Raw genomic sequence first — 27,302 nt, 5'->3', positions numbered from 1 at the left:
TTAACTAAAAATTTATTAATGGTTACACTTTTGTCGACAATCGACTAAAGAATTTACATAAAATGTATTTTAAAAATTATATTAAACTGTATTATATATTTAGATACAAGTGTATCCATAGTATATTTCAGTGCATTTATATACAGAGAACATTTCGATTTATGCAGTATAGGAATGGATACAATAAAACCTAACTACTAATACAATAATATATAAATTAATTAATTAACTTAATTCTTTTAAAAATTTAAGTTATTATTATACCATATAATAATTAAATATTAATGTATCTTAAAAATATAATTTTCTAATAATTTTATGATATTAAAATTTAACAAAAAATTTACGGTTGATGTAACGTTATCAGGAAATTTAAAGTAGCTTTATTATTGATAATTTATAATCATTCTGCCATATTATTAATACTTAATACATTCACAATTTAAATATTTAAAAATAAAATATAGGAAATATTAATTTTATGTTATTTGTTTAGAAATCAAATTTCTAAATGTTATATTTTAATTCTAACAAATATTAAATTTAAATTTGACTGAAAAATGTGATCTAATTATTCAAAACATTTTAATTTTTATTTATAACGTAATGTATAAAGGCTTTAGTTAATAAATTCAATTTTATTTTATTAATTCCTTAATTTTAATTTTATTGTAATTAATTTAAATTTTTTGATTAGTATAGTTTAAACTTATTTTTAATTAGTTTTAGTTCAATTTTGTTAATAAATTATTTATAAATAGTTTTATATAACAGTATTTTTTAATTTTTGAAGTTTAACTAAACTATTAATATTAATAAACTATAAAATTATTACTTTATATATTAATAACAAATAATATTAAACTATAATTTATCTAATTATTTTTATTTTTTAATTTTATTAAAGGGGCGGTTAAAAAATTGAGTTGATAGAATTCAAGCAATTTGGTAATTATTAATATTTAGTTATTTATATTAGTTGTTTTTATTTCCTGATAACGATACACTAACCTTATAAATTAATTATTAATTATATTTAGTTAGTTATATTTAGTTGTTTTTATTTCCTGATAACGATACACTAACCTTATAAATTAATTATTAATTATATTTAGTTAGTTATATTTAGTTGGGTTTTTATTTCCTGATAACCATACACAACCTTATGAATTAATTAGTAATTATATTTATTATTATTTTTAAAGTTTGTGTTATTTCAGTAAGTAATCTTTTTAATTAATATTATTATAGCTTCAGTTTATTTTAGATTTAATTTGAAAATAATATTTTATTTAATACTTGATTATTTGTTTATTTTAATTAACTTTTAGTGGATATCATGTAAGCATAGTATAAGCAGTGCTTTCCTATACTGCACAAATCGAAATGTTCTCTGTATAATAGCTGTCAAATAACGTTTGAAGGAATCGGTACTATATTATGTCTATGAAATACATGACATGTTTTCCACACATTTGTTATTTTAATAAATTTAAAATACATTTGTTTTGTTAAATACTAAATAAAATTCATAATTTGATGAATTGATGTAATAATGGATTCAAATGATGACAAATCAATGGATATGCAATTGATATCAAAATTGTTTTTCAGTAAACAACCCATTAATATCATAACTGATTATTTGGTAAATTTTGACATTAATTTCACTTTTAATATCACATGAAATGTCATACAATTTATATGATTTCTTTGTAATAGAGAGATCACATACAAGAGTTATCATCTGATGAAACTCAAGAACAGCTATTAAATGCAACAATTGGACACAAATTGATGAATAAATATCCCCTTTCACTCAAATACAGACAATTGTTTGCTAAAAAAGTGATACAACTCTTGGAAAGTGAAGACTTTACTATTTGTGATACTTTTTACATATTAAATGGTCATCTCTTGAGTCAATCGATGGACACAATTAAAAACAATTATAATTTTAATTACTTAAATTATGTCCTGACTAGCGGTCAAATTGTTAGTTTACAAGAGTCTAATAATTTGGTTATCGACGGCACCACTGGACTCACCACTTGGTCTGCGGCTAAACATTTGGCATATTTTATTGAATGTAATCCACATATAGTTAAAAATAAAAATATCGTTGAATTGGGATCAGGTGTTGGTATGACTGGCATTTGCGTATTGAAGACCTGTTATCCACATTCATACACATTCAGTGATCACCACCCGTTGGTCTTACAAGTGCTTCAAAATAACATCGATATTAATAATTGTGGTCAAAATTGGCGTATTTCTAATATTGATTGGTTTGATCCCTACTCTGTAGACAACTATCTCAATGCCAACGATCCCGATATCATTATTGCATCTGATGTGACATACGATCCACAAGTTATCGGATATTTATGCGATGTTTTAAATAAGTTATTAAAAAGTTGTCATAAAAGACGAGTTTGTTATATATGTTATTCCCATAGAACTGATGATTCTATTAATTATTTCTATAGTCTTATTGTTGATAAATATAAACTAAATATTAATGAAATTAATTTCAATTCTCAAGAAAATGATATAAAATCATTTTGTTTTAATTCACTTAATGTAAAATCATATATATTTAAAATATCTTATAATTAATTTATTTCAATTTATTAATTACTAACCATTATATAAATATTGTAGAATAAAATAAGTTTGTGACCAAAATTATAAACTCAAATATTTATCACATTTATAAAATAAACATTTGTCATCAATATTACAGTATTATTCATCAATATTTAATGACTTATGATAATTAAAAATTTTACATAAATCTCAACTATTTTATGTACTTAATATTTGTAATAAATGACAAAATTTTAATAATTAAAAAAATTAATTATACTGTACCTACAAATTAAGTACATTATATTTCTACAGTATATATTTCACATGCTTAGCCCATTTAAATAAAAAAATTCAAAAATATTTTACACATTGTATAGAAGTAATTAATATAGATATTAAAAAGAAACTAGATAATTTATAATGGTATATATAAATGTGTAAATCATTTMTTTAAGCGCAAATATTTTTTATATTTTAATAAAATTAATTATATGATAAATAATATAAAATTATTAAATCATATTTAATGTACATTATCTTAAAACTCTAGTTTTTAAATGTTAAATGTTATAAATAAATCTCAAGCTTATCACAAAATTATCGATATATTATCAAAATAATAAAATATTTACATTTAATGATTAGACTAATTTGAACACTTTTTAGCATTAGTCTCCATATTAATAATTAAATTGCATTACTTTTAATTATTTCCATTGAAGATGAAGTATTTGTTAATAATTTTGTTGTCACTTATAATAAGTAGTGGTATTACAAGTTGTGATCCATTGTTTTTTCGTGGCCGACCTTTCAATAAGCATGGGATGATCGGCAGTCCTGTATCTCAATTAGATTTATCTTTAAGACATGCTGTCCAACCATCAGAGCAATGGTACGACCAAAAGCTTAATCACTTCGATCCGGTTGACACAAGAACCTGGAAACAGGTATTTAGTAATAAATAAAAACTATTAATTAATTTAATTATATATTTTAAAAAAATAACTTAAAAATAATTTTAGAGATATTATGTTAGCGACACTTTTTATAAAAGAGGTGGACCAGTATTTCTCCAATTAGGTGGTGAGGGCACAGCTGATCCCATTTGGTTAGTCGAGGGACAGATTGCCACTAATTATGCCAAAAAATTCAATGCATTATCAGTTCTCTTAGAGCATAGATATTATGGAAAGTCATGGCCCACACCGTAAGTATTATCTTTGAAATGTTTTTCTATAAAACAAATTATAACTATTAATAATATTTAGAGATATGTCTGTCGATAATCTGCGATATCTGACGAGTCAACAGTCACTTCAAGACAGCGCTTCTTTCGTTGAATATCTAACAGAAAAGTTATCATTAAATGGCAGCAAATGGATTGTTTTTGGCGGTTCCTATTCGGGTTCATTGGCGGCGTGGATGAGAGCTAAATATCCACATTTAGTGGACGGGGCCATAGCATCCAGTGCTCCCATTCAAGCTGTCGTTAATTTCAAAGAATATTTAGGAGTTGTCAGCAAATCATTGGGCGATAAATGCGATGAAGCCATCAGAGAAGCAACTAATCAATTGGCTGAAGAACTTAAGAGACCAATGGGTTGGAGAACTATTGAGAAACAATTCAAACTATGCGATACTCTCAATGGCACTGTTGTTAATGATGTCTATAATCTTATGCAAACTCTTGCTTCAAATGTCGAAGGAGTAGTTCAATACAATAAAGACAATCGAGATTTTGAGGTTAATATAATACAGTATTAGTTATTAAAATAATTATAAATTGACCATCATCATTTACTTGAAAGGGTGCCAGAGCTACAAACATCACCATTGATGTCATCTGTGACACAATGACAGACATATCAAATCCAATAACATTAGATAAATATATCAAAGTTAATGATATAATTCTTGAAGCTTATGACCAAAAATGTCTTGATTTTAAATACAATAAATTTATTAAACAAATGCAATCAATTGACTGGAAATCAAGTGCTGCTGAAGGGGGTATTATCTGATTTTAAATACCGGTAAATATCTTTATATTCAACTAATTCAAACTTAAATCAATAGGAAGACAATGGACTTATCAAACATGTGTTGAATTTGGATTTTATCAGTCATCTGATCTAAAAACACAACCGTTTGGTCCATATTTCCCAATAGACTTCTTCACCCAACAGTGCACTGATATATTTGGTGACAAATATAACTTGGATTTAATTGAGAAGTCAGTTGACTTCACAAACAACTTTTATGGCGGTTTTGGTCTTAAAGTTCGCAAAGTATTGTTTCCCAACGGATCTATAGACCCGTGGCATGCATTGGGGGTCACCACTGATCTCAATCCAGAAGCTAAGGCTCTAATGATCAACGGAACCGCTCATTGCGCTGATATGTATCCCAATTCAGATAACGACACCATTGAGTTAACTAATGCCCGAAAAATTATTGTCAACACTTTACACCAGTTTCTCAATAATCATAATTATAATAATTATTATGAAGTAACCAATCAAATCATTTTCTAAATTATTTTTAATAATTTACTTTTCTATGATTTGAAAAAATATTTGTTATATAACTTATTAGTTAATACTGTAATTTGAATATTTCAATCAATACAATATATTCAAAATATTAATTAATAACTTATTGATATATAATTGCAATAAATATTTATTCCACTAATGAATAAATTTAATAATTTCCGGTAATTACTGGTAATAATAATAATTTAGAAAATGTATCGATTGTTTTACAATATAATTGTAAATTTGAAAATTTTTAAAATCATTATTTCATAATAAATATTTTGATAAACTTTACTTAATTACTATGATATACAAGTCTATACAATAATCTACATTATACTGTATTTTATAAAATAACTAATTATTGAGTTTAATAAATAGCTATCAATTAAAATTTATAACATAATAGAGTAAAAACAATTTTAAATTTCCAAATGTATTATAAATTTACTATATTGTATAAAACATTAATGAGTTTATAATTGATTATTATATTGAATGCACTATTGATTTAAATGACATTTAAATATATAGTTAATACATGTATTGTACTGAATATATGTTGTAAAGTATTGACCAAATGATGTATTACTGAGTTATGCAAATGTAATGACAATGTAATGTAAGTACAAATCGATTCAATGTATTGTTTATATTATTGACTGAATTTGGCGCCAATTGTTAGCATTGAATGAATCGTCAAAACAGTGATAGCTTTGCATTGCTTTACAATTGATTGATATTTCAATGAATTGTGTTTCAACTGATCACTTGTTTTCGTCATTTGTTTGCATCGTTTCAATACATTTGACACTTAAGTCACACTTAAGACATGAGTTGCCATCAATTGGTAACATAAGTAGAGATTAACACATTGGATGTGACCATGAATTCAGACAATTGTGTGCCAAACGTATCGGTGATTCAGTTGCCATCACTGGTCTATAGATTGTGTGCCAAACATTTGGGTGAAGACAGCAAAGGTTTGATCAATTGATTTGTTTATAGTTTTGTTAAATATTTTGTTGATATATATATATATATAACAGAAGATGTGTCCAAATACTGTATGCTTTCGTTTCAATTACTCGAAGCACCGAAAGCACCGTTAGATGAATGCAATGAGTTTTATGTGATTCAGAAAATCAAACAAAAACGTATGTATTGTCAAAATGGTTACAATTTTGATGACTTCTCCAATGCATTGATTGTCCGCTTCTTTAGTTTCGCGTGAATTCCGCGACGCAGAGAGTCTTAGAGTTGAAGAGTTATATCACAAACTGAAGCGAAGTTCGCACTTATGTCGAAATCCAATGGCTTTACTCGAGTTTTTGTATCACATGTCCGGTACTACTGTTGAAGACTTGAGCGGTGATTCACTTCCTTCGTTGACAACCAATGGATTAGATCCGTTGACAATACAACCGACGACATCACTTTCTCCGAGCTCTCCATTGCATTCAAATGGTGCCATAAATGGTGGACATATATTTCATGACATCGCGAAACTATTGCCAACAGACGATTCCACGACTATTAATCATTTTATGAGTTCACCCAATCGGCAAATGATGACAAAGAAAAGGCCGCATACAATACATTTTGATGCCAACAACTCAAAAGTCATTGTCACTGAACAAGAGTTAATACGCGAAATATTATTTTCATTTCAAGGACTCAATGGAAAGATAATCCAAACGGACACTTCCAAAGACGGAAAGTTTGTAATAAACAGTCAATTTTATATACCGGCGTCACAGCAAAGATTGGCGTTACGTCTAACTCATATGGGATGGCTGTTCAATAAAATACAAAAGTTCTGCAATTATATATCAAAAGAGAAGTCAAAAGGACATGTGTGTCAATCATTTGCTTCTGCACTTCAGGACGAGATACTTGAATATTATCGTTTGATTACTGTAATTGAAGAGCAAATGCATGACAGACGATCCGATAACAATCCTCGCGTTACTTTACATCGACTTCAAGTATGGAGTTATGACTCTTTCTTCAGACTCAAAGTGTTGGCCGCATTGGTTGAACAATGCAAACATAAGACCGGCGGTGCTTTGGCCAGTGTTGTCTACCACGTTATGAGACACGGAGACCCAAACATCAGAGCTTGTTTAACACGAATTCTCAATCAAGTAGTGCTTCCAATTAGACGTATGTTAAGCCAATGGATATTTCACGGAGAATTAGAAGATTATTATAAAGAGTTCTTTATTGCAACCAATCGGTTGGGTGTTACTCATGCATCACCACTCAGTTCTGCCTTTTGGCACGAAAGGTATGTCATAGTTAAGCATCATTTACCCGGATTTATAAGCAAATCACAGGCCGATAAAATTGTTTCGACCGGAAAAGCTATATATCTGTTACATCAGGTCTGTCGTAATGAAGTGTCAGTTCATATTCCCGGATACTCTCAGATGAAAGAGTCATTTGAAAGCTCTAATTTGGAGTCACTTTTTAACCGAAAACGACTTAAAAATGAAGACATTAACGACTTTCATATACTTTTAGAAACGGCTTATAAAGAGATAAGTCGGACGTCGCTTAAAATTCTCAATGAAAACTATAGACTTCAGGACCACTTTAGAGGTCTGAGACAATACATGCTTTTAGGTCAGGGAGACTTTGTTAGACATCTTATGGATGTTCTATCACCACATCTTAATAAACCGGCAAATAAGTTGGCCAGACATGCAATTGTACAGCTCCTGGAAAGTGCCATTAGAGCGACAAACGCTCAGTTCGATGATCCAGAAATTGTTAACCGAATTGATATATTGCTGTCAAACGAGTCAACCATCAATGACTTGGGTTGGGATGTATTTGCACTCACCTATAGAATTGATGGTCCAATAAGTACTATATTTACAAATGAAAGCCAAAAAGCATATCCAAAGCTGTTCCGACATCTCTGGAGATCTAAAAGAATGGAATATATATTGACTTCAATTTGGAAAAATTTGGTCTCTTATATGAATTTACAGAAAGGTATTCCTCGACTTAAATTTGCTTTCAATTCAATTCATATGCTTTTGGCTGAAATGATTCACTTTATTCGCCAAATGGAGTATTATTTGACATTTGATGTGATAGAGTGTGAGTGGACTCATCTCCAGTTACAACTCGAGTCTGTGCCAGACGTTGATTGTCTAATCAGAGCTCACTGTTGTTTCTTAGGACAAGTCATGCACAGAGCTCTTCTCGATACAGAAGCTGAAGATATATATTTGCAATACAGAGCTATTTGTGATTATATCCTTGAATTTCAAACACATGTCAACTACTTTTTGAAAGCAATTGACTCTGAAATAAGTGCCAGAAATAAGTATGAAAGCAATCAAGAAATGTGTGCTAAAGTTGGCGATTGGGGTATTGTTGACGTCGAAGACAAGGATGAAGAGAAACGTAGAGATCAGTTTGAAATGGACACCATTCCCAAAACGGTTGCCTGGATGAACTATGTCACTGATAACTATAGAGATAACGTTCACAAATTTCTTGTTATGTTAGCCGATCATCCGGATCGGGAACTCCAAGAATTAAGTGCAAGACTTGATTTTAATGGACATTATCGCCGTAGAGATAAACGTCTTGAAACATCTTTCACATTTGCATCACATAAACAAAGATTATCCATCGATACGACATCCAAATCACAATAAACACCAATTATCATAATTTTTGATTGCATCCACTTTTACTATACAAACATTATTATTAGTACAGTATATAAAATATATCTTTAATTTAAACATTTTTCATCAGAAAATGTATTTTTATATTAACTTTTAAAAATCTAATTAAACTAATATTAACACTATTTAACAATTGTTTGTTTGTTGATTGAGATTTTGTTTAATTTTTAAAATTAAATCCAATAATAAATATAGAAATTTAGTCTATTTCTACATAATATCTTCAGTGTAATTAATTATCATTGTTTTATAAATTGAATTTTGATAATCACTCCGATTATAAAAATATAGAAACAATTCTAAAACTTCTTCAGGCATTAAATCTCCCAAATATTTAAAAACAGGAATTCCTTTTCTTATGAGATCCGGACCACAGTTTGGGAACCAATTTCTATGTTTGATATAAAATGACAATTAAATTAAAATAATAAAATGTTTATATATTTAAATATGTACTCTAAGAAAGGTATTATCCATTGTTTTCGTTTCATAAAAGTTTGTGTCACGAAATAGAAATAGTCTTTCAATTTTTGTTCGTCAAAGTCCTCCAAATAGATCTTTGGTGTCAAACGAATCAATTTGGCGTTTCCTTCAATTATCTAACAAAACATTTAATTAGTTATATTCAATACAAACAAACGTTAACTAACTTTAGGTTTCTTTAAATTATTATTGCCATATAAGACAAATTGATTGTATGGAACTGTTTCGAGATCATCGATGTCGAAGAGTGTGCTAAATATGACACTAATTGCCCGATAATTTATATAATTATCAACGGGTTTTGCAGTCATATATTTTAACTCTTTTTCGGAGACAATGAGATAGAATTGAGTTCTTCCGAAGTGAAAGAATAAGTCTCTGCAAAGTAGTCTTCGGATAATAAAACGCGTAAAAAGTTTTGAGTAAATCGGCGATAAAATGGCCACAAATTTAATTGGCGGAGGACTCGACCACTTATGGACTTCAATATCCGAAAACCAGTTATTGATTTCAGAATCAAAACTTTGATTAATATTTTTTAAATTAATGATTTGTTTGTTAAATATTGTCAAACTGTTTGGATATTTTTGTTGTAATTTCTGAAAATCAAAATAAATATATAATAAAATCAAAGTATTTTAATTTAATTCAAAAGACTTGCCTTTAATTTGTTCAAAAAGTTGAGTTCGTCTTCAAAAACGCGGACCGAATGGGCGCCGCCTTTGAGCAGTTCTCGCGTCAGATATGTCTCGCCCGGACTCGACTCAAATATGACCGACGGGTCGGCCGATAGATCATCGCTAATATGTTTGACTACCAATCGAGATGTTTGACTATCTTTGCAATACATGTATTGATTGGGAGTTTTCTTCGGTATCTTTAACCCCGACTTTTGTCGAGGCGTTTCAGCTATAGTTTGGTTCAGTCGTCGACTAAGAAGTGAAGTAATGGTTGAATGTGATGGTCGATGAAGACATCTTTGACACACATTTGTTGTCATTGATAGCATTGATAGCATTGATGACATTTTATAGCAAACATTAATTATATAAAAGCAAACATTTATTTATTAAATGACCCCACTTCTATTAAAATGCCTACAGTTTTTTGCCTACAAATTTGCACTATTTATTATACAGTGCTATAACTCCACCCATTTTACACACAAAAAAAGTTAATGTAAATAATAGTACTTAAAGGTCTATATTTATTTGCCTAAAAATTGAGCGAAATTTTATTTATTTTAATTATTAATTTATTTTTATTATTATAATATATAGTTATATACCGATTCCCACAATTATAGTTACAAAAATACAGTAAAACATTTTTATAAGTTTAAAAAATTATAAATATTTTATTTAAATATTTTTTTTACTTATAATAATTTAAAATGTTCAAAATGCTTACTATTATTAATAATCACAAAAACAGATAATAACAATCTATTGATTCAATACAATGGTTGGTAGAGCTCTTTAAGGAATTTAAAAATCCTGAATAGTGATGGAAAATTAGACCACATGAGTCTCCCCATACCACACACATAACTATCTGACGTCAGAAATTCGATATATTCGACTTTAGTCGAATATTTTTTGACGTTAGTTATGAATATGATATTTTCTATGTATTTTTCAATACTAATTATCAATACAAAAAATAATTTTTATTGTGTAGAATAGTTTTCGATATATTCGACTTTAAATTCCTAAATAAATGTGTTAAAATGTAAATTATTTGTTTTACTATAAATAAAAGATATTTTTAAAATTTAATATTTATAAATAAAAAAACATTTAAAAATTTAACATTCTAAAATTATTTTATAACAAAATATTTTATTTTAATTTAAAGTCGAATATATCGAAATCTATTCTACATAATGAAAATTAGTTTTTGTATTGATAATTAGTATTAAAAAATATATAGAAAATATCATATTCATAAATAACGTCAAAAATATTCGACTAAAGTCGAATATATCGAATTTCTGACGTCAGATAGCTATGTGTGTGGTATGGGGAGACTCATGTGGTATAATTTTCCATCACTATTCAGGATTTTTAAATTCCTTAAAGAGCTCTACCAACCATTGTATTGAATCAATAGATTGTTATTATCTGTTTTTGTGATTATTAATAATAGTAAGCATTTTGAACATTTTAAATTATTATAAGTAAAAAAAATATTTAAATAAAATATTTATAATTTTTTAAACTTATAAAAATGTTTTACTGTATTTTTGTAACTATAATTGTGGGAATCGGTATATAACTATATATTATAATAAAAAAATAAATTAATAATTAAAATAAATAAAATTTCGCTTAATTTTTAGGCAAATAAATATAGACCTTTAAGTACTACTATTTACATTAACTTTTTTGTGTGTAAAATGGGTGGAGTTATAGCACTGTATAATAAATAGTGCATTTGTAGGCAAAAAAATATAAGCATTTTAATAGAAGTGGGGTGATTTAAATTTGAATTTTGTAAACAAAAACACATGACTTGTTGTATGAATGCATACAATATATTACTCTAATGACTATACAGTACTGTAGTCATCAAAATATATACAATCGGAGACAAAATTATGGACACAATTATTGGCTATAACTTTAAAAGTAATGAAATTAAAATAATATATATATTAGCATAGCATAAACACATTTTGTACACGGCTTATGATCTACCGAAAACTCGGGCCCTTTTTATGTATATTACATATGTTTTTTGTGTAACTATATCTCTATTAAATAATTATATAATTACATAAATGATGTCGCATTTTTTTAAACAACTCATGACAATATGGTATCTTTTATAATTACCAAATGTAGCACAAAAAACATAAGTAACATAAATAAAAAAGTACCGAGTTTGTTCTGAAAATGTTTAGTGTATAATACGGCTCCGGGATGCGGGGTCAGGGATGCGGGGTCAGGGATGCGGGGTCAGGGATATTCGAGATCTCAAAATCTATAAAGTTTATCAAATCAAAGTCTATTTGCAATTTTCACGAACTCCTGAAAGGAGTACATACTGTATATGCATTCTATAAGTCTGTCGGTCTGTCCCACGAGGATATAGGTTCAAATCCACTCTCTGCTACAAATTTTTTTGAATTTTTTTGATTTTTTAAGTTTATTTTTTAGAAAATTGAAGAAAATGGTGTCCAAAAATTAATAAATTTTTTTTTTGATTTTTTTTTGATTTTTTTTGATTTTTTTTGCATTTTTTCTTTTTTGAGTTTATTTTTCAAGAAAATGGAGAAAATAATAGCTTATTTTGTAATACTAAATCATTTGATACCCTACATGACTATAGTTGATTTTATTTTATCATACTGAATTTAATTTTTAATTATGATTAGGAGTTCGTATGGAAATGCTTTCTAGCATTCTCAACTGGTTAATTATAATATTTAGTTTTTGAGATATTAAAGAAAAACTTTTTTATCATTATATAATTTTGTCATAAAATTTTATTAATAATATTTGTTATTAATTTATATAATTGTAAAAAAGATTTTCTTTAATATCTCAAAAACTAAATATTATAATTAAAAATTGCAAATATAATAGTGTTAGTGATATGACATCTGTTTGATGATTCCATAGTACCAAAAATTTTTGTATTATTTTAATTTCATTACTTAAGTTATAGCCAAAAAACCGTGTCAAACATTTTTGTCTCAGATTGTACAGTATATACTGTAAAACAGGGAATTAAATATCATTTCAAACATACACTATGCGCCAGATATATTGCAGATAAATTTGTTTTATTGAATTTAATGGTTAATAATGACAAAATCAATAATTTAATTATCATAAAAAGTATTTAAAATTATATAGTTAATATTTATATATATTAATATGATTTACCGGTAATGTCATCATTTGGTAAAATATAGTACTGTATATAAACCTATTTTCAGATATAATTATTACATTTTTCATGTTTTCAATACTTGTTTTAATTATTTACAGGTATTCATACTATTCAGTACTTTTAATATTTGATTACATCACTAATTTGTTTAATAATTTATTAGTTAGTTATATAATTAAGTTATGAATAAATTATATTATTCCCTAAATATAATATTAATTTTATTGAATTTAAATATTTATTATTAATTAATGTATTTATTTATACATTAATGTACACTAATTTAGTAGTATTTTGTAAAGTATTATCAACTATATAATAAATTAATTTTATTATTTATAATCAGAGAAAATTCAGTTATTATTATTGATAATACAGTATTAAACAAATTTATACAATACTTAAACATATAATTTTGTATTACATTTAGAAAAATATTACTATTAATACATGCAATTAAAGATGATAACTATTAACTCATCCAAAAACTAGTTTTTAAAAATTTTTTTTTTAATAATTTTGTTATAAAATTTTTAAAAACATTTGACGAATTGTAATAATTTAAAACTTATATATTTATTATATTATTAAACAGATATTTTTTATTATAAAAAGATAATAAAAATAATTATTTTATTAAACAATATAACAAAATTGATCACAAAATGAATCACCAATTCTTAACAAACTTAATGCTATGATTTTGCTTTAAATTTTTAATTGCATTAATTATATCCAATATGTTTTGATCATTGTTTTCATTGTTGTTATCACAATAAGTGACAGCAAAACATAACAAATAGAGTTTATTTTCAATGATATCATATTTATCATTAAGTCCTAACTCAAGACATACTTTCCAACCAATTTTATAACTATTTTTGATAATCATTTCACAACAATTGAAACAATGTTTAAAGTCATGACTATTTAAGGCCATGTTTGCAATCAATGATAAAATGGTTCCATTCATAAAATCACTTCCGAAGTCATGGCAGATATCTAACAATTTTGCAATTTTTAATATTTGTAATGTCTTTGTATAGGCTTTTGGTGAAGACTTCAATATCTTCTCAATTATTTCAATCCGTGGTTGAGGTATGAGTCGGATTTGAATCGGTAATAATTTCAGATTAAAATTGTTTTCAATCAAATTTAAACTTTCAATTAAATTTAGTTCTTCAAGAATTAGTGTATCTTTTTGTTGTTCCTTCTCATCGAGCATTTCAAGACATTCTTTTGCCAAAACAATATTGTAATCGTGACTCGAATCGGATGAGTTTATGTACTCTTGAGCCGCATTTAACAATAACTTCTTAGTCTTCTGTATTGGAATAAGTTTTTTCTTAGATTTTGATTCGGTTTCTAATTGCATATAAGTCGCGGCTAAAGCAAAGTTTGACTTTTGTGATGAACAAAGCAATGTCTGCACAAATATCTCAAACAACTGATCCTCAGTAATGTTGTCACTAAAACACATTTTCCAGACTTCTTCTAAGTTCTTGAAAACTTCAATCCATTGATTAACAGTAAAAGCTTTATCTTTCTTACAACAACTTCTTGTTAATCTAATAAATAGTTGTTTAACTTCTTCTTTATTATTGGTGATCTCGAGGTCTCTGATCTCCTGAATAGTGGGTGGAGTATCGTATTGTTCAATAATTTCCGCGACAACTAAATAGTTCTCAAGTTTGTCGGCCAAATCATTTAAATGATTTAATTGATTGATTTTAGTTATATCATTGCCAGCAATAAGTGGAATCATATCTCTTTGTGGTAAACACTCCATAATTTTAAAACAAGTTTCTAATTGCTCTGAATTTTGCGATTCATAGATACAGTCGATTGCAAACTCAATCAAATCACACGGATCTTCAATTAAAGGCTTTTTGTTTTGTCTATCGATTTCAGTATTACTTAAACTGGAATTTTCAAACACTTTAAGGCAAAAGTTTAAATCAATTTTAGCTACAGATAACAAATAGTCTTTAAATAACTGTCTGCCAATTGATTTCAGTTGTTTTGGATCATCTTTACATATCTTAATTATATAAATATTAAGATAATTATAAATAAAATTCAAAAACTCTTGTTCGTCATTGAGGGCAGAAGTCATCAAAACATCAATTTTCTGTTTATGTGAATACTCTTGAAATTCATTGAAATCAATATCATATTCGAAGTGTGATTCGTAAACAACTAATGAAAAAATGTCGAGATCTAGACAAAGATTATCAAGATTTGGGACCAAATGTTTTATACCAATTTCGACCAAATCAAGAGCATTGGACACAATCCATGTTAGGGCTAATATCTGCCGACTTCTCTCTGAATACCATTGCGTTACCAATGATTTTGATAAATGTTTACATTTATAGTGTAATAAATGTGTGTTTTCCGCGTAAAAGTCAGCCTCAAATTGACTACTATTGAGGCCATGGATTGAGTCAAACTCTGATTCGATCCAATCTTCTTCTCTTAGAAGAATTTGGTTCCATCCATACACTTCATATCCTTTAATCTTAGGTGAAACCAATTTAGGTAATAGTGATGAATACCTTTTAGGTGACAGTGTCTCATCAATATTCGACAGTATAACCAATCTGTGCTCTAAGATATCTTTCGGCTCATAAGTCAACAGTATTGAGATGGCGTTATAATCTGAATTGTGGCCAAAATGAATGGCTGCTTCTAATGAAGACATTTCACGAAACATTTGATAAAACTTATGATTATATCTACTGTTAATGTGTTGACGATTGCGATAACTGAGAATCATTTGATAGACATTCAAACGATCCAAATATTGTAAGAGACGTTTGCGCCAAATGAGGACCTGCTTTGACTCCAAAGACAATTGATTCCAATCTATTTTATTGTCATTGCATTCGCTATAGTCATCCACTTCTTCATGTGTTTTAATATCAATTGTATTTGAATTAACGCGACTATAAAAATGACTTTTAAAGTTATCATAATTAGTAAGATTGAGACCAAATTGAAGCAAATATTTCATTGAATCCATGTCTTCGGCCACACATTCAATAGATTCTCTCAAAATCCACATCTGTTTAGTTATTTTGCTTAAGACATTATCGACTGACTCTTGACATATTTGGCTATTCCTCCACATCGGCTGATACACTAAATCTTTGTCAAAGCCGTATTCAACGGCCAATTCGAGGGCCAAATCAAAGTCATTGTCACTCAATGTCTGCTCAAAGCGTTCTTCAGGTGAGAGTGAAGACGAGTCATCTAAAGGAAACTTTTGCAACAAATTATTCAGTATTTGTTTGGTTGGCTCAACACTTCTTATGCCAGTAATCCTGAAGATGACGAGTCTTATGGTATTCACAATAAACAACAGATAATATGTGACATAAAGACTGAATCGGTTAACGAGTGTCTCGTTTGCCACCAAATCGTTGTTTTGTGAATCACTTGAATTGTCGACTGTTTGGTCATCATTTGAATGAATCCGTGCCGTCAATGGTCTGACATTCTTGCGATGTCTGACCACAAACTGGTCATTGGAGTCAATGATAGTCATTGTTGTCACCACTGGTTGTCATCATTTGGTCAACAAATCAGTAAACAGTTAGTCATTGTATGTATTGTTTTGCAGTCAAACACACGTTTGCAATGTTTGTATCATTAATAGAGTCTTCAAAATACATGTTTACATATTTAAATAAATAATAGAAATCAAAAATTATATTAAATATTATTATAGGTTTTGATGTTTTTTAAATTTTCAATTTTTCGAAAACTGTATTATTTTAAAATAATTATTATAATAGATATTAACACAAAAACAATAATAAACTTAAATGGATTTATTCATATAATGCTAAAAAGTATTATAATTTAATTTTAATAGTAAGCTTACAATACAAATGTTAAATATCATTATCAATATATGCTATCAATTGRTTCAAGTTATTTATATTTTACATAAATACTATTGAATTTAATTAATTTTAAATTTTAAATAATAAGTTAATGAATTTAATAAAGTTTACTGAACTATCTTTAACTTTTTTGCGTGGATACTATAAATAATAAATTTATTTTAATTAATTTTGTATATTAATAATTATAATAGTTAACAAAAATTAATATAATATTGATTAATTTATAATATTTAAAATGTATTAAAAACAATTTATGTTAAATATAAATGACTAAAATTATGGAAAACTTGTAATAAACCAGTTGAGAATGCTAGAAAGCATTTCCATACCAACTCCTAATCATAATTAAAAATTAAATTCAGTATGATAAAATAAAATCAACTATAGTCATGTAGGGTATCAAATGATTCAGTATTACAAAATAAACTACTATTTTCTCCATTTTCTTGAAAAATAAACTTAAAAAAGAAAAAATTCAAAAAAATGCAAAAAAAATCAATTTTTTTTATTAATTTTTGGACACCATTTTCTTCAATTTTCTAAAAAATAAACTTAAAAAATCAAAAAAAAAAATTGTAGCAGAGCGTGGATTCGAATCTATGTCCTTCGTGTGACAGACAGACAGACAGACAGACTTTTAGAATGCATATACGTATTACGTACCATGGGTTGAGTTTCACTGAGGATGACGTCACATATATTGTGTGAATACACAATAATAATATATATAAAATGTACAGTGGTCCTAAATAAATTTCACCAAAATTATATACGAATAAATATACAATGTAAAAGTGTAATAAAAATTTATAATAAATAATTTAAAACATTAATTAAATATTAATTGAAAAATTAATCAAAAAATTAATTAAAAAATTAATTAAAAAATAAAAAAATTAATTAAATAGAAAAAATAATTATAGAAAATAAAAAGTTAATTAAAATTTTATAATAATCTATAAATTCAATATTAAATAAAATTAATATTTTATACCATTTTATAATTGTGTTTTATATATTAGGCAATTATGTAAAAGATAATTATTGAATAATAATAATAAAACTATATGTATAAACTTAATTATCAATGGTCTGCATTTTGGAAATTTGGGTAATTTTTATTTATTGATAACTTATTTTAACTATTTTATTTTTTAGATAAACATAAAAAAGCTAAACTTGATGATAATAACGAGGAAAATGCTGAAATAATTAATGATAATGATGTGTTTAATAATTTTTCTTTTTAAGATTTTTTTAATTTTATTTATGATTAATTTTTAATAATTTATATTTTGTATTAATAATTTAATTAATTAATTTAAATAATAATAATAATAAAATTATTAAATTATCATTTTTATATTGTATATTTATTTGTAGATAATTTTGGTGAAATTTATTTAGGACCACTGTACATTTTATATTTATTATTATTGTGTATTCACATAATACATGTGACGTCATCCTCACTCAAACTCAACCCATATTACGTACTCCTTTAAGGAGTTAGTGAAAAGTGTAATATATTACATATATTTTTATTTATATTATTAAATTACTTATTTTTAGATACACTAGTAATAAAAACGTGATATAAATGTATTAATAATATGATTAATGTATTATACGTTACATTAGATAGCATTAGCCAACTCATTACAAAACATTATGCAATACTTTTTGAATAATTAGTATTTTTTATATTTATAAATAAATTAATTCATAAAATATTTTCAAAATAATTATAAGAAATACTAATATTTATATATTTTAATTAAATAAAATTTTAATGCTTTTTAATATTATAATATAAGTACAATATTTTATCCAAATAATAATATTTAAATTGAATTTACATTATAAATATTAAATTCGATACATTAATTAATTAATTAATAGATTAGATTAATTTGTGCAGAATATTGAATACAAACTAAATTTTAAGCATATATTTAAACAAATGAAATAATAATAAACAAAAATATATATAGAAGTTAATCACAGATTGATTTCTCGTTAAATTTTTTTTGCAGTCTTTAAAGAAAGCGTTGTTTCAATCAATTATTGCAATCATTGGTTATCATTAACTCCGCTATCAAAGTCAGAGATCATTAAAATAATTTATTTATTGACTCAATATATCATATCTGAAAACAAATGGACACACAATCGGTGGTTACGAGAGATGGAAAGAAAGCTGTCCCTCATTTATGGCTATATTAAGCTTTTCGCGCATTATATCAATTGTGATATAATCGGGAAGTTTGAGATAATTGACACAAGTCATCACTGATGGCAAACAATCGGGATTATCCACACCTTCGATCGTTTTGCGGACAATTGTTAGCGGAGGCGATAGACTACGGAAGCCACCGACAGGAAGTCGTGGCGAACCACTAATGAATTGCAAGAACTTTCGTTGATCTTCAACATTATATGAACTCAATATCTCAAACAAGAAATGAATGGCACGACTGTCGTGATTGTATCCGTGATCTGTTTTACAGCACTCCATCAACATCTTAACGTCCCATTGTTTTTGATTACTACCACAAAATAATTGTTCCATTTCTTCGGCATAGAAAAGCTGCAAATGAGATGAAGGAAACACTGAATCAAAACCCTCGCGAAAAGCCTCCATTTGTCGGATCACTCCTTCAAATAAAGTCCAATGAGTTAGCAAACGGATGTAATTCTCGATGTTATCAATAGTAACGCCTAAATCTTTGCCTCCTTTTCTGAGCTCAATATTTGGATAACCGGGAAGTGTATAATCGAGGTTAAGGTCTTCAATACTACAGCCATGAAGTTTAAGTGACTCTAAACTGCTCTCTTTATTGGCATCAGTTGTGTTAAGCTATTGATTAGATATTTATATAAAATTGAGTATTAAATTATGTAAATATACAGTATATATATATATATATATATATAATACTTACAATTTTAAGCTTTTGTTGCGCTATTTTCTCCATTTCAATGACAGAACGAGAAAATGTTGAATCAATTTGTTGTAAATCACCGATACTTAGGGATAACTCATGATTTAAAAGCCATTTATAAAATATAGAACTCAATGGAATGTCAATCTATAATAAAATATATAATTATCAATAAATAAATAAATAAATAAATTTCAATTATGATTACCATTCGTGAATCCATTAAAGCTTTTGCAACAAATTTTCCCAAAAGTTTGAATCGTTGTCGCGCTTTAGAGACTTGTCCGGCACGGGTTTGTCGTCCCAATGGTGCCGGGAAAAGACCATTTGGACTGTAGATATATTGAATAGACTGCTGATTATTATCATTGCTCTCAATTTGATTATTGTTTTCATTAAAACTAGTAGAAGGTGTGGCCGTTATCTTGTGGTTTGGTTGAGGATTAATCACTTTGGGTGCGGAAACAGCCTCTCCTCTCCACATCTCGAGGTCTGCTCTTTGCATTTCTTTTGATACGAGAGCATAAAACTCAAGAGTTGGTCCCAATCCAGTTCCCACTTCATTCTCGTATTGAATTTCGAGTAAAGCTTTAGAGTTACCCAAATCATGTAAAACATTTTCGGCCTGTTTTAAGATATCATCTCTTGAAACGGTTCTCTTTCGTCTGTCAAGTCTTGGAGTTACTCTTTCACTCGAATCATTTCCCGATAGTTCGGGTGCACTGTCTAACAATCTTTGTAATGCTCTGTCTCTATCAAAACATGTTACATAAAATAACAGATATCTTGTCTCAAATGGAAACACAAAAGGACAGGCATATGCTATTTGGGACAACCAATTGGGTATATTACCAGTCATAATGACTACTGGATCTTGAAGTTGACGATTAGCTTTTGCTGTTAACTTAACATTAATGAACTCTTGAAGTGGTAAAGCACTGTTGTATGGGTCGGCCATGGAGTAGAGCCAACCCCAATATCGAGATAGACCATAAATTACTCGCAACAATGCCAGTACTTCTAATGACAAGTCCTGGACAGTTATGTTTGACGGTAAGTGTAGCTTAAGATACATATCTAATGGTGAATAAATAGCAGGTGTTTTGCCTTCAACCCAAAGTTCGTCTTTCTTTTTGTTTGATCCCTTTCCACCATTATTTCCTTTACTACTTTTTTTACCGCTTTGATTACTAGAGATATGATTGTTGTTTGAGTTTTTGTTGGCCAAACTTGAGCCAAGAGTAGATGACAGTGTTGAAGGACTGGTGATACCGTCAACATAAGCTTTATAATAAATAGTATGCGTTGCGACCCATATGTTTGCGTGACCCATGGGTGCCTCCGACTCATCTGTTTCGTGTCCGTCTGAATTGTGGGCGTTATGTCCGTAAGCGTATTGTTTGATTGCCTGATAAACTGTCATATTGTAGGGCAACGCTTGTTCTCCAATATAAAACTGTAGTCTATGTCGTCCTTGATTTTGACTGATCATCATTGCAACCATATTGTCATCAAATTCTTCATCTGAAATATCATCATCACTGGCGTCTTCATCTTCATCCCTAATCTTGCCATAACCTCTAATAACTAAATATCGTTCAATTGCTTGTACTAAAGCTAATGGATCTATTTTGACGGGTCCGCCTCTCCATTGTCTAAGATTAGTACAATCGGGATGTCGTTGTAAATTACATTTCAATTGATGAGTATTGAAAAACTTGAGAGCACTGGCACCTCGAATACTACCAGAGCCAGAGCCCATCAAATCATGAACTTTGACCGGAAATTGTTCCAATTGTGAAACACAAGCATTTAATTTGTTGACTAATGCTTGAATCGGCGCACTGTTAATATTGTCACTCAATATTGAATCCATATTACACGTGTCTTCAAGTGGTGTCCCGAAAAATACGTGAAGAAATGAACGAAGTCTGTCTTCACGACTTACTTTTGAATTATCATTAGATACAAGAAAACTAAGAAATCGTGTAACGAGTCCCGAGTGATTCAATTCAAATGAAGAGATATCACCCTCCATAACAACGACCCGAATATCTTCCAACCCTTTAATATGATTTTCGTCTAACATTTCAATGGCTTTTGTTAAACGATTTATAATATTGAGAGATGGATGTGAATTGTTGTCGTCTCCCAAATAATTTATGTCATTATCTTTAAAATATTTTTCTTCAAATATCTTTGCCTGTTCTCTAATCCATTGTTTTATCTTTTCTCTATTTCCGCTATTGTTAGGAGATCGCGGAGATGATGACCGAGAAATGGACGAGTGGTCAGAGGCGTGAGACGAGAGTTGTGATCGGCCAGAAACCAGTCCACTATTAGAAGAGACGAGAGCGGGTGAACTACTGTTCCAACGCGCCCAACGCGATGGATGTAAACTTTGAAAAAATGCACTCGTCTTAGCCGCGGCCGAACTGAATCTAAAAGCTGGTCGACCCCGACTACTATGGGATGAGCTATGTGTTGGCACTGAAGTGTTTGCGCTCAACAAATTGCTGGAGTTATTATTACTGGCAGCAGAATTATCACCGATAAAGATAGGCAAAGATATATAAGGAGTGCTAAGAGTTGCTGACATTTCTGGTTCATTGGCAAAGTGTCGGTTAACACTAGAGACTGAACTATGGGTGCTGTGGTTATAATTGCGTAAATTAAGGGATGAGGTGTTGTCACTTTCACTTCGGGTCTTACGGGTGGCGCCAGAACTGCTCGTGTTTACTGTTTTTCGCGTTCTCTTCCGTTTTAATGTCTCATCGACTCTACTAATGGCAGCATTTAATATAAATCAATCATTAGGTTTGGGTATAATTGGGTTATATATAAAAACTAATTGTTATTTAAGTGCTATCAATATTCAGAATCCGGTAAAGCAGTAGATATTAATCATTATATATATAAGATTAGGTAAGGAATTCATCATTATTTATACAATATGTATATACAGTATATCTCGAGATTATCGGTAAATCATGAGATTTATGACAATTATAGTTACAATAAATAAATATTTGTTGCAAACCTGGAATTGATTGCTTGATCTGAAATGGCAACCGAATCATCAGTACTTCTGGCAGATGTCATATCAGGTGAAGGTATTGTTGGTGTCACCGGAACAGATGTGCTCAATAAAGTCAATGGTTGAGCTGATGCACAATTAGATACATTATTATTATTGTTGAGTCCATTTTCTAGAGCACTTTGAATTGTATTTGCAAACAACTCATTGGAAACATCACAAGGAGGGGATGCCTCGAGAGGAGATGAGTTGTTTGGAGGACTTATGTTCATAGTGTTCTCAATAAGCATTGAATACGGTTGTGACAGATAATCTGTTGGAGTGGCCAAACCAGAAGTAGAAGTCGACGGTTCCATTTTGGTTATTGAAGAAGAAGGTACGGATGACGTAGATATCAAAGTAGAAGTGTTTTCAACATTTACTTCAACTTTAGAAAGCTTTTGTATTTGATGGATAACACCTTCACGTCTAAAATATATGACAAACACTTCGGGAAGTTTTTCCATAAGAATATTAGCCATTTGAATGGCTCCGACAACTATTTTGAGATCAGGTGAGGCCAACATCGTTGCGATATGGCTCGAGACCTCCTGATTCTTGAGCACAGACTTTAGTAAATCGTTTGGTGCATAATATATGATACGTAATAACGATATGAGGCACTTCTGACGCACTGCTGGTCCCGCACTACTGCTATACACTTCATATAATACATTGAATAGTGACTTAATAAAACCAGTGGCTGTTTCCGGCTCATTCTCAAGACATTCGGCTCTGGGATCTATTAAACGTAAATTGCTTTGGGATAAAGCATTAACATCAGTAGCGCAGTTCACTTTACGTTGAACTGAACGGGAAGTTCCCGTTTCTTCGTTAATTTGTTGCATTGAATTAAAGTCTATGACATAAGTGCGACCCATAGTTGATAAACTGATCTCGTCTTCACCGGACTGATGAGCCGTTTCTATAATACGACTATCAATGCCATTATAGTCGTGCCATAAACCTCTGTCGTCCTTCCACTGCCATATTATGGCATCAGTTTGAACACCATTTTTGATACAAATCAAACTGTCCACTGAAAATATGCCATCCGATGGCAATCTAGGCATAAGTTCTGCAATCAGTGATGTAATTTCAAAGAGTTCTTGTGGACTACGATTCACTAATTCAATGTCATCTTTGGTAGCACTCGTACCCAGTAATAAATATCGTAGTGTTTCACAAATATCTTTAATAAATCAAATATAATTTAGATATTTGTTAATAATATAACTTAATTAATAACTTAATGTATAATAATGTATTACTTACTTAATCTTAATAATTGGACGGCTATTTCAGGACATGAAGAGCACATAACAGACAACATTCTGATAACACTAACGAATGTACCGGTGCTGATGATAGGTGGTATAGCAATCAATAATTGTTGTAAATTAGTTAATAGATTATTAGATGCAATTTCACATATAATAGTGTACTCTAATTGATAACAATCGACTAATCGGGAAAACGCCAAACATATGCTTTCAACCGATTTTTTATCGGGATGTGTCAGATGGGAGCTAAGTGTGGACAACGATTCCTGAACGTACGGAAACTCATCTACAGTTAAATTCTGACAACAATTAGCTGTTATTGAAAGAGCAGAGCGTTGAGCGTTAATCGAGAAAAAATCCAAATATGTTAAACACGCCGACACTCCTCTTGCGTGAAGTATAGCTTTGCTATGACGTCGGGAAAGCATTTCTAAAGCAGTTAAAGACTGTTCTGCGACATCCATACACTGAATTATTTGCAACTTTTCCAGAAATACTGGAACAGCATCCACAACAACGGCTGAAGAACGTGGCAATGACTCCATCATATATGTCAGGGCACGACACGCGTGATTCATAATATCAAAGTTGTGTTCCATTCCCAGTAGTGTTATGAGTGCCGGAACAACTGTTTTGACGGGAAAGCCCGCTAATGTGTCTTCATTGCCCATAACCAATAATTGGCACATTTCCATCACTGCCTGTAATTGTTGTCCTTCATCACCATTAGCCTGTAATCCTTGAAGCAATTGATGTGCTTTACTGCTAGAACTCGTCCCAATTGATCGATTCAACAGATGTTGCATTCGAGGACCTAAAGCGCCAAATAGATGCGGTGGTAAACCTCGAGCTTCAAGTAAGGCCTGCAATCGGCCCATTTCGCTCTCATCGGACTCACTATCAGCTGAGGTCACCAATACGTTGGCCAATGAAGCAGCGACCGATGATGATTGAGCACTCGCTGTTAAACTAGCGGCTGCACTGCTCAAYGGGGCATCTGATCTGGAAGTGTCAGCATTTGTGACATCTTCATCCATACCACTACTCCTAATATTACTTCTAAAAAACGCGARTCGGCCAGAAGTTCCTCCTCCAGAATTAGAGGTAGAGTTAGGTCTAACAGATGACGTTCCGGCACCAGAACTTGAAGACGACGATTGAGTGGGAGCTTTGGTATTGAGGCGGGAGGAACGCCGACGTGAACTGGCACACGACCCCGTGGTAGATGTCCGCTCGGGACCTATTTCTTGCTCCCCCGACAATACTCGTGAATTACTCGTCCCAATTCTGCTGTTTGTCGCTAACTTTGAACTACTTTTAAAACGTTTTGCGAGAAACAAATTATCAATATTTGTTTCTTTTACTTGATTTGATTCGTGACGAAGTGATAACTCTGAAGACGAATCAATTAGCGATGAATCACTTGTGTATGTCTTTCGTGGTCTTCCTTTGCGTTTAGGTATTTCCTCAGAAGAAGAAGAGGCAACACAACTATCTTTATTTAAGCTTAGATTTATTGCAACAAATTCTTTGTCTAAGAAAAAAATGGCCAAAAATGGTCACAAATTTTTTAAATACATTATAAATAATATGTTAAACCTATTGACGACTCCTTTTTGACTCTCTTTCCGGGAGAGCTTTCTTCGTCTGAAAATCTTTTGTTTTGATTGGTTTTGCTTTTAATTAATACGTCGTTTGGTTTATTGTCTTGTATTTGTGATGAACTACTTGTTGAAGAAGTTGTCGGCAGATTTCCACTGCTTTTATTAATTGTATCTCTTTTTGATGCCAAAGATCGAGACCTAATCAAAGACATTGTTTTATACCATACTATAGGTTATGACTCATGAGTTCAATCAAGACCTGGTTCTGATGGGTGATCGCGAGCCGAGATATCGTTGAGACCTTTTCAAAGAAGACGACCCGATTGTCCCCTCTTTATGACCCGATTGTGTGTCTGCCATATAAGACACTAATAATCGAGACTAACATTTGATACTTTCATCCATTCAATTAAAATGGCGTTTTGTTATACATTTCACTCAATTGAGTGGCACTGAGATTGAGTAGCACTGTATGACTGTATGAATGTTATACCAATGTATAAGTAATAGTAGTATTAGTAGTACTATAACCACACAATAGCACTAAATATCAATGTTATCGATGATTACACTGTAGTTATACAGTCATACAATCATACAGTCAAACACCAAAACAGCTGTAATGTAATCATACATAACGTAGTCTTATTTGTGTCAAAACTTTATCAACTTTTACTTAAAACCATATAAACAAGTCTTATATTTTTGAACCCAAAATATTATTTATAAATTAATTAAATTAAATTAAATTAATAAAAGTTTCACTAAACTTAACAATACAACTAATTAAACAAATTACAAATTATTTTATGAAATATAATTTAGTTATTAAGCGATAAAAATGTTTTAGTGATTTTATGTATATTTTTTTATATACCAATGCATCAAATCATTTATATTATTATTTACTTATAAAAAATGATCAAAATTGATGCTATCTATTAAACAATCTATTATTGTCACATATGTTGTGTTAGTTTTAAAGTTTATAGTTATTTAATATTAAATATAGTAGTTTGATATGAAAAATGAGGTTTATATTATATTAATGTAAATAATTATTTGTTTTATTTTGGTATTAATAATAGTCAATGAGTTAATTCACTAATGTTTACAAATTATCACATTTAATGATATATATAGTTAAACACAAATAATAATAATAATAATAAACAAAATAGTAAATCGTTGTTATAAGCATATAATTCATTTTATCAAAACTTATATACAAAATAAAATTATATACAACAAAATAATT

At 29.3% G+C, this 27,302-nt stretch overlaps 6 protein-coding genes across 10 annotated transcripts; 3 read left to right on the top strand and 3 right to left on the bottom strand.

Moving 5' to 3' along the window:
• The first annotated feature begins 1,526 nt into the window (after positions 1 to 1,526).
• Positions 1,527 to 2,975, top strand: LOC128960713 (protein-lysine N-methyltransferase EEF2KMT-like). The gene is made up of 3 exons (XM_054306848.1): positions 1,527 to 1,648; positions 1,723 to 2,433; positions 2,970 to 2,975. The coding sequence occupies exons 1-3, from the start codon at positions 1,556 to 1,558 to the stop codon at positions 2,973 to 2,975; spliced, it is 810 nt and encodes a 269-aa protein (XP_054162823.1). The 5' UTR covers positions 1,527 to 1,555.
• Positions 2,976 to 3,234: 259 nt separating this feature from the next.
• Positions 3,235 to 5,126, top strand: LOC128960702 (putative serine protease K12H4.7). Its single transcript, XM_054306844.1, has 5 exons — positions 3,235 to 3,539; positions 3,615 to 3,799; positions 3,861 to 4,335; positions 4,401 to 4,602; positions 4,669 to 5,126. The coding sequence occupies exons 1-5, from the start codon at positions 3,315 to 3,317 to the stop codon at positions 5,124 to 5,126; spliced, it is 1,545 nt and encodes a 514-aa protein (XP_054162819.1). The 5' UTR covers positions 3,235 to 3,314.
• Positions 5,127 to 5,818: 692 nt separating this feature from the next.
• LOC128961034 (gamma-tubulin complex component 3 homolog) lies at positions 5,819 to 8,846 on the top strand. Of its 2 annotated transcripts, none has more exons than XM_054307249.1 (3): positions 5,819 to 6,112; positions 6,182 to 6,286; positions 6,354 to 8,846. In XM_054307249.1, the coding sequence occupies exons 1-3, from the start codon at positions 6,016 to 6,018 to the stop codon at positions 8,804 to 8,806; spliced, it is 2,655 nt and encodes an 884-aa protein (XP_054163224.1). In that variant the 5' UTR covers positions 5,819 to 6,015; the 3' UTR covers positions 8,807 to 8,846. The 2 variants fall into 2 exon arrangements, with proteins under 2 accessions (XP_054163224.1, XP_054163216.1); XM_054307241.1 differs by having other exon boundaries at positions 6,179 to 6,286.
• A 203-nt stretch (positions 8,847 to 9,049) lies between these two features.
• LOC128960685 (dimethyladenosine transferase 2, mitochondrial-like) lies at positions 9,050 to 9,907 on the bottom strand. Its single transcript, XM_054306843.1, has 3 exons — positions 9,490 to 9,907; positions 9,296 to 9,438; positions 9,050 to 9,230 (listed from the first exon to the last, which is right to left on the bottom strand). Exons 1-3 carry the CDS (start codon positions 9,631 to 9,633, stop codon positions 9,050 to 9,052), a joined length of 468 nt encoding a protein of 155 aa, XP_054162818.1. The 5' UTR covers positions 9,634 to 9,907.
• A 3,985-nt stretch (positions 9,908 to 13,892) lies between these two features.
• On the bottom strand, positions 13,893 to 16,897 carry LOC128960675 (NBAS subunit of NRZ tethering complex-like). Its single transcript, XM_054306834.1, has one exon. The coding sequence runs from the start codon at positions 16,770 to 16,772 to the stop codon at positions 13,893 to 13,895; it is 2,880 nt and encodes a 959-aa protein (XP_054162809.1). The 5' UTR covers positions 16,773 to 16,897.
• Positions 16,898 to 19,060: 2,163 nt separating this feature from the next.
• Positions 19,061 to 26,605, bottom strand: LOC128960864 (E3 ubiquitin-protein ligase TRIP12-like). Of its 4 annotated transcripts, none has more exons than XM_054307025.1 (7): positions 26,304 to 26,605; positions 26,040 to 26,242; positions 24,433 to 25,974; positions 23,122 to 24,349; positions 20,290 to 22,861; positions 20,082 to 20,228; positions 19,061 to 19,996 (listed from the first exon to the last, which is right to left on the bottom strand). In XM_054307025.1, the coding sequence occupies exons 1-7, from the start codon at positions 26,402 to 26,404 to the stop codon at positions 19,316 to 19,318; spliced, it is 6,474 nt and encodes a 2,157-aa protein (XP_054163000.1). In that variant the 5' UTR covers positions 26,405 to 26,605; the 3' UTR covers positions 19,061 to 19,315. The 4 variants fall into 4 exon arrangements, with proteins under 4 accessions (XP_054163000.1, XP_054162991.1, XP_054163008.1 ...); XM_054307016.1 differs by having other exon boundaries at positions 19,062 to 19,996; positions 20,290 to 22,864; positions 26,304 to 26,604; XM_054307033.1 differs by having other exon boundaries at positions 19,062 to 19,996; positions 20,290 to 22,480; positions 26,304 to 26,604.
• Between the last annotated feature and the right edge of the window lie 697 nt (positions 26,606 to 27,302).

Source organism: Oppia nitens, unplaced genomic scaffold (assembly GCF_028296485.1).
Source record: "Oppia nitens isolate AA-2021 unplaced genomic scaffold, nextdenovo-longstitch-racon4-pilon3 scaffold13_pilon_pilon_pilon, whole genome shotgun sequence".
Taxonomy (NCBI): Eukaryota; Metazoa; Arthropoda; class Arachnida; order Sarcoptiformes; family Oppiidae; genus Oppia; species Oppia nitens.
Note: the sequence above shows the minus strand (reverse complement) of the source record. Positions and strands in the feature narration are given on the sequence as shown.